The sequence below is a fragment of the Hevea brasiliensis genome, chromosome 14 (assembly GCF_030052815.1).
Source record: "Hevea brasiliensis isolate MT/VB/25A 57/8 chromosome 14, ASM3005281v1, whole genome shotgun sequence".
Taxonomy (NCBI): domain Eukaryota; kingdom Viridiplantae; phylum Streptophyta; class Magnoliopsida; order Malpighiales; family Euphorbiaceae; genus Hevea; species Hevea brasiliensis.
This window is the reverse complement of record NC_079506.1, coordinates 8,094,591-8,102,844: the sequence shown is the minus strand read 5'-3', so window position 1 is coordinate 8,102,844 and position 8,254 is coordinate 8,094,591. Positions and strand designations below refer to the sequence as shown.

Here is an 8,254-nt window from a genome sequence, read left to right as displayed (position 1 = left end):
ATCTCTTTAGCAGCCTACATATGATTGGCCCTGCTCCAATTGTATATAAAGAATGCTTTCCTTCATGGTGATCTTCAAGAGGAGGTGTATATGGAGCAACCACCTGGGTTTGTTGCTCAGGGGGAGTTGGGTAAAGTTTGTAGGCTTCAGAAGTCTCTTTATGGCTTGAAACAAAGTCCTAGGGCCTGGTTTGGGAGATTCAGTGAAGCAGTACAGGAATTTGGTATGCAAAAGAGTAAGTGTGATCACTCAGTATTTTATAGGCAATCTGAGGCTAGTCTAATTCTCCGGTAGTCTATGTGGATGACATTGTCATCACTGGCAGTGACTCTGCAGGTATTTCATCTCTTAAAAGTTTCTTCCAAACCCAGTTTTAGACCAAAGAATTAGGATTGTTAAAGTATTTGTTGGATATTGAAGTTATGAGAAGTAAAAAGGGTATTTTCTTATCTCAAAGAAAATATGTCCTCGATCTATTGACAGAGACAGGAAAATTAGGTGCTAAGCCTTGCAGTGCACCAATAACTCCAAATTTACAACTGTTGGCAGGGGATAGTGAGTTGTTTGAAGATCCAGAGAGATACAGGAGATTGGTAGGAAAATTGAACTACTCATCGTCACTCCCCGACATTGCTTATGCCGTTAGTGTGGTAAGTCGGTTTATGTCTTCCCAACCGTTGCTCATTGGGAAGCCTTGGGACAAATCTTGTGCTATCCAAGGAGCTCAGGAAGAGGTTTGTTATATGGTAATCATGGGCATTTGAATGTTGAATGTTTTTCGATGCCGACTGGCCGGATCTAAGGTTGATAGGAGGTCAACCATCGGATATTGCGTTTTGTTGGAGGAAATTTGGTGTCTTGGAAAAGCAAGAAGCGAGTGTAGTTTCTCGATCAAGTGCTGAATCCGAATACAGAGCCATGGCACAATCAGTATGTGAGGTAATGTGGATATTTCAATTACTAGATGAGACAGGTTTTAAGACCGTCCAGCCTGCGAAATTGTGGTGTGATAATCAAGCTGCTCTCCATATTGCTTCTAATCCGGTATTTCATGAGCGGACCAAACATATTTTGTATGGCCAGGCTCATGACAATAATAACAAATGACTCCTCTTGAGTCCTGATTAGAACTAGCCTCTCCATTACGCTGATTACTTCTGTTGCCTGTAATTCCTCCTCTACTTCCTCTTCTATTATCCTGTTGTCCATTTGGATTACTAATAAGAGCACTACCGGCAGTGTGAAGATTGGGTACTCTGCACGAAGGACCCGTGTGAATGTTTCATGCAAAGAGGAAATCTCGTAATCTGAAAGAATTCGAGATTTAGCATCTCATACTCTAAAGGAAGGCTGCAAGAAAACTCATAATACCTTGCTCCCGTTGGGCTCATGAACTTTCACATCGTAACTAAAAGGCAACAATACATTAAGTTCCTCATATACCCGCTTAAAATCCATAAAATAAGCCGTGAGAGACTTATTCTCTTTCTCAAGACGGTAGAATGCCTTACAAACATCATAAATACGGAGATATTCCCTTTACCGAATACGTAAAATCTAAGTAATCCATCAATTCCTTAACAAATTCACAGTGATTAATTAAACTAATTACCTCACTGTGAATCGAGTTCCGAAGCTGCAAAAATAACCGAGCATCCTCCCTTAGCCAAGTTTGTTGTGTATCATCAGTAGGTGGATCTTTAGTAAGGTGATCATCCTTATCAATGCTACGCAAGTAGACCCTATGATCTTACTCCACTCCGTAATTCGAACCATTAAGTTTGTGTTCGTGATCTTAGTCATCATCTAATCACATCGTAAATAACATTCTTATTGTCCGCCATTTGTTGAGACAAAGAAAACTAACCAAACGCTAATCCAAAGTCTTGTGACAACAAAATAATCCAAAATCACAAATCAAGTAAATACCGAAATAGGATCTGAGAGCCAAACCTCAGAAGCCCTTTAATGGTGTACTGGATCAGGCAACAGCACACAGTGGTGGAATGAGAGGATTGAGGCGACGCTGGCAATGTTGATCGGAGTCGAAACAGTGGCCGTGCCAAGGTCTCTCCTGAGCTGGGTGGTGAGAACAAATAGTCACCCTAGATGGCTTGCTCTGATAACATGTAGAAAGAGATGATTCTCATTCATATCAATTAATCTGTACATGGGTATTTATATACAATTGATTCCTATAATTGTGTTATACTAATTAGGAAGAAATCCTAAATAAGAAATCCTAAATAGGAATACAGAATACAAAATATACACAGAAATAATATAATGATTGACTTTCCATAACAATTTTAAATCATGTGGGGGAATATTGGATTTTTTATTTAAAATATATATATATATATATATATATATATATATATATATATATATATATATATATATATATAATGATTAGAAAAAAATCTTTTTGACCCAATAAAGTTTGTTCCCTATTTTTTTGAATTAATTCTTTTTTAAAGTTACTTGCTTGTTACTTTAAGGATTAGTGGCCTAATATCTCTGATTAGTAGATTAAAATTGGAGATTTTTTTGTCATTGAAAAACGTATATTTTTTCCAGTTCATGAACCACTCATTATCGTCACGTACTCTCCACTAAATCTCATCTAACGTTTAATCTTGTTTTTTTCTATATATCACAAATTAATTGTTATATATTCGTTCTATATTTATTTATTTATTATATCTTCTAGCAATTTTTTTTTTTCTATCATGACATTCGTAGTGCATAAACTATTTGTGATCAAGCACGGGGTTGACGATGGATTAATAATTTCAAGCCTTTGTACCAATGGTGATTTTAACTTGGTCTACAAGAATTGTCATGTCTATTGTTTCCAACACTAATCAAATTGCAAACGAAAAAAAAAAAACCCTTACAAAAATTTTTAATTTTATTAATTTAATCCTCAACTTTTAACAGTTTTTCAATTAATTTTAATAATCAAATTATTTGATAAGTGAAAATAATGAAATCACTAATATGATCCGTTGATTATAATAAAAAAATATATATATTTATTAATGAAATTCATATTTACAAATCAAAAGACATTTAAGTAATTTTAAATGTAAATGACTCAATTATTAAAAAAAATTGAAATCAATGTTGAAATTTAAGATCAGATCGATGAAATTAAAAGTTTTAATTATAATTAAAATATAAATAAAGAATTAGACTAATTTTTTAATTCTACTTTAAAACCTTTAAAAATAACATAAAAATTGAGAATTGAAAGAATTATAGAAAATGAATCCATTTTGGCCAAATAGAAAGCCCACCTTTTAATGATATACTTTAGCTTTTTAGCTTTTTAGGAGTGGTTTTTGTGGTATTGTAATAATCTTTAAAATTATGATTTCTGGAATTATATATCAGAAATTCAATGAAAGTAAATTAAAGTTTTGAGATCAAGCAATCTTCAGTAAAATACAAGATCAAAACCATCAAAAAATCAAGATAATAATGGTAATTAGTTTCATTTAGTTGTTTTTTTTTTTTAAATTTTCTTGAATAAATAATTCTTAATTACCTGGAATAATTAAATTTCCCATTTCTTAAAGATAACTTTAGGGCTTTACTTTGCCATACTAATTACTTTAACAAGAAACTCAAATAAAGAACAACTATTACAATGAAAAAGAACGCTCTAGACTCTAGAGGCTCTTTCATGATTAGGGAAAGAAATTAAAAAGGAAAATTAAAAAAAAAATAAAATAAAATTATGGATCTCTCAAGAAGGATGAACCTTGTTAGAGGAAAGTCCCTTCCAAGCAGATTTCATGGAAGCAGTAGCAGAATTAAGGGCAGCTTCAATATACCTCTTAGAAGCAATAGTTGCAGCTTTTTCCATTAATTTTCCCATCTTTCTTTCAGTCTCAGCACTCTTTTCTAAGCTTTCAAGTTCTTCCTTTGCCATCCTTTCCATTTCCTCTTCGAATTGACGAAATTCATCCATAGCTTCTTCCATCACAGAATCAAGATAGTTCTCAGCATCTCGCATAGCTACTTGTGCTTCTTTCACTTCATTTTCTTGCTCAAGTTCCATTGCTGCCCATGACTTGTAAGCTTCTATCTCAAAAAGCTTCATTAGATCCTCTATCGTTGAGGGATCAAAGTTCTTGTCCTGCAAGGCTTGATCTGAGAGAAAGGTAAATTGGGAGAGGAGAGCTTCCATGGCTGTAAGGTGTGAAATGAAATGCAGATCTAGCTAGTGTATTATGAATAGACTAAGGTTGGTGGGCGTAGAATCATTTAATTTCAAGGATATGTACCCTTCTTTTTATACAGTAAATAATGCCAAATGGGTACCTAGGCTGATGGGTAAGCTATGATTTTTTTTTCTTTTTTTAATCGAGGAGGTCATGAGCATCCAATTAATATTTTTACCTTGATGGCGAAATTGGACCGTTGGAGATTTACAGCATTAGTTTGTTTTTATCAATTTTGCAAGAAGAAAGAAAGAAGAATACAGGGAGGCGATAGAGATATGGATAACTTTTATTATCATGGGAATCTAGTTGGTGGGCAGTGGGCGCCATGCCCTGCTGCCATTGTCAAATTATTCATGAATTTGTTTGTCCTTTTGATTTCTGAGTTATGCATGCTGATGCTATCATCGAGTGAAGCCTGAAGCCTAAATAGTTTTGGTAATAATTTGGACACCTAATGTCCACATTAAACATAATAATATATTTTCTAGTAACTAACAGTGTCGAAGAGGAAGATGACTCACCACACCATTTACTTTCCCCTGAAGTTGAGCCACCAAAAAACCCCATTACCCATAAGATCATCAACAGCCTCGGAGGTTGGTTCATTGCAGAGCTTATGGCAATTTCATTCTCCTCTAATATTAAGGATCGGCCTTCGTTAGCTGGATAGCATAATGACCCTAGAAATACCATGCCCTTGAAGATAATAACCCTCTAAAATGCCTTTAAATATTAATCATTTATAAATAAAATAAAAAGGCAATCTCATTTAAATTTATTTCCATATTTACATCCTCTATTTTTTTTTCTCCCATCCTTATTAGTCAATTTTAAATGAAAATAAACTTTTTAAAAATTTTTAAGTAAAATTAAATAACATTATAACCTATAAAAAAAATAATTTACATCTTTATTTTTTGATAAACATAAATAAAGGAGAATATTATTAATTTTTATTCTTTCATCTAAAGATAGAAACAAGAGATAAATAGTATGCAAATATGGAGAGGTATTTTCAACTTTTTTAAAAAAAAAATCATCTGGGGTGTTCTAGTATTTTTTATGAATTAATTATTAAACATCCAATTCAATTAATATCAAACAGTCTTAAGATAATAGACCTAGTGAACTCAAAATTACTAAAGGCCAGCCAACAGAAGGAGCCCCCATGTATTTAATTCATAAAAAGAGTAATTTGAACAAGACACACTCCTAGTGTAATACAAAACCTAATACTTTCACATGAAGGTCCTTCTAGGCCTGGCCATGAATCAATTCTGGCCTGATTTCAAGTTGAAATTAACAATTTCAGCATGTAGATTGCAAGGTTCAATTTTCTTTAATTTTGGTTTTTATTCAGTTCTAATTCTAATTTGATGATGATTATAGTTTTAATTTGGGTTCCATCCAAATTAAAGCACTTTAACAAGTGAAAGTTTTCTTTTTTTTTTTTTCAAAGGGTTGAAATTAAATTATACTATTTGATTTAATTCAATTTACATTTAGTTCAAAAGGAAAGAGACTAGATTGAGAGCAGCCCTTAACCAAAATAAGTTCGTCTCAATTTTTAAATGAAAAAAAAAAAGCTCTGTATTTTTTAATAAGATCAAATTATTAAAAATTATTATTAGTTTTAATTAAAATAAAATTAAAAAAAAGAAATTAAAAAGATGGTGAATAAAAATGGTTTAATATTAAAATTATTATTTTTAATATTTTATTATTTAAAAAATAATATTTCATTAAATGTGAATTTATTTAATTTTAATTTGTAAGTATGTAAACTTATTTAACTTAAAAATTAATTTTAAACTTAAATCATTATAATTAAAAGAATGTAGACTAATCTTATTATTATTATTATTTAATTTTTAAATTCAACCCGAACCGTAGCAATTTCTAGGCCCTTGTGCGAGTTGGTGGCTGCCAGAGAAAAAAGTGCCTCATCTTTAGACTGTTAACCCCGCAATGTAATGGCAACCAATCCTTCCCTACGATAACTTTTTTTCTCCTACTTTTTCTATACGCTACAGGCTTGTTTGGGAATGGGGTTGGAGTTGAAGGCTAGAAAAAGTGCTTTTTAAGTGTTAGAAAAGCAATTTGAAAGAATTTATTTAATTATTTAAAGTTTTTATAGTTAAAATTAAAGGTGAACTTTTGTTTAATTGAATCAAATTTTTAATTAATTAAATTATTAATTAATTTTAAAAATATTAATTAAATTGAATTAAAATTAAAAAAAAATTAAAATTAATTAAAATCGAAAATATTCAATAGATTATTAGTTCTAATTGAACTAAAAGAAAAAAAAATAAAATATTTATTTTATATTATTAATTATTTAATGAAATATTAATAAAAATATATTTATATTCTTTTTTATTTATAAAAAATAATAAATATAATTTAATATTAATAAGATAATAATTATAAGTTAAATATTATTATAAAATCATATAAATAATATAATATTAATAAAATTATAATTAATATATTAATTAATTGAAATTCTATTACTTCGATTAGTTTAGTTATCAAATCAAAGATAACCGAATCGATAACTGAAAATCGAAAATTTTCATTATTACTAACCGAAAATTGAATCGAACCAAATTTATTCTTATCAAAATAATAGAATTTCATCAGTTTAATTTGGCTATTTTTATTAACAGCAGCTCTAATAATAATGCAAAACAGACTCTATATTCTATGCGAAAGATAAAATTATGAAAAATGAGTACATGAGCAAAGAAAAACAATATATATTAGTTAAATTATTCACTTATTTGAGAATCAATCCATTAGTAAGATCTATACAAATTCTAGAGATTAATTAATAATAATAAAAAAATTATTTAAACTTAATTCGAATATAAATATATGGATTTTGTTTATTTGATATCTGAATCTTGGAATACATATTGTATCTTAAATATATATAATAATTGATTTATATAATGCTATTTTCATTATGAGTATGGATTTAAATTTGTATATAGTAAAATTTACTAAAATGAAAATATTACTTTTTTTTTCTGCGTAATTTATATGCTGTTATTCAATTTATTAAATTCTTTATCAAATAAGAAAACTTATAATTTACTCTTTCCCTATTTAAATTAATAACTTTATTTACTCAATTCACTTTTATTTGTCAAAATTTTAAAAATTATTTTACTCAAAATTATCTATTATTTTGAGAAAATTAAAAAATATTAATTTTTTTATTTTTACCCTTATCTCTATTAAATATAAATAATTATTTTTATAATTTTTTAAAACTCATATTATCCTTCTTTCTCTTTTTCTCTTAATTATTCTAGCTGTGTTGCAATAACTATTTCTACAATAAGTTGTAGATTGATGGAGAGAAAATTATTAAGATTGAAATAATCAGTGAAATAAAAAATAATTTAATTAAATTAAAAATATTTTATTATAATTTAAATAATTTATTTATCCCCTTTAATATACAAAACTGAAGAGTGGGAATAATTTTAAAGATAAATAACTACATCTCATTTATAACTTTTCCAATCCTATTTAAATCACCAATGCAATTTAATGTTTGAAAATGAATAAATTAATAAAAATGTAAAGAGAATTAGTATATATTCTTTAAGTTTTAAAAAAGTTGAAGGAAAGATAAATTTAAGAGGCACATAAGAGTAACATACTTCCCCCTCCTTACCCTTATTTGAGAGACATTAGAAAAATAGAGAATTAATGGATAAAATATGATAAGATTTACTTTTTCTTATCTTTAGTTTCCATTAATTCATTTATTTTTAAACATGGTACGTAACTCACTCATGTTTTTTTTACCTTATTTATTCTTTCTTCACCCTCATCCAAACATAACTTTAAGATCTGCTTGATAAAAAGATTAAAAAAAAGTTAGAGTTAAATGTTACATTTTTTAATTTTAACCTTTAAAAATATAATTATTAATTGAGATTTTCAAAATTAATATTTAATTTTTTAAAAAAGCATAAATAAAGTGAAAAATTAAAACATCT

The 8,254-nt window shown here is 28.6% G+C and overlaps 1 protein-coding gene across 1 annotated transcript; it reads right to left on the bottom strand.

The window, feature by feature from the left end:
- Positions 1–3,615: 3,615 nt before the first annotated feature.
- On the bottom strand, positions 3,616–4,315 carry LOC110653042 (uncharacterized). The gene has a single exon (XM_021808661.2). It carries the CDS (start codon positions 4,196–4,198, stop codon positions 3,755–3,757), a length of 444 nt encoding a protein of 147 aa, XP_021664353.2. The 5' UTR covers positions 4,199–4,315; the 3' UTR covers positions 3,616–3,754.
- Positions 4,316–8,254: the final 3,939 nt, after the last annotated feature.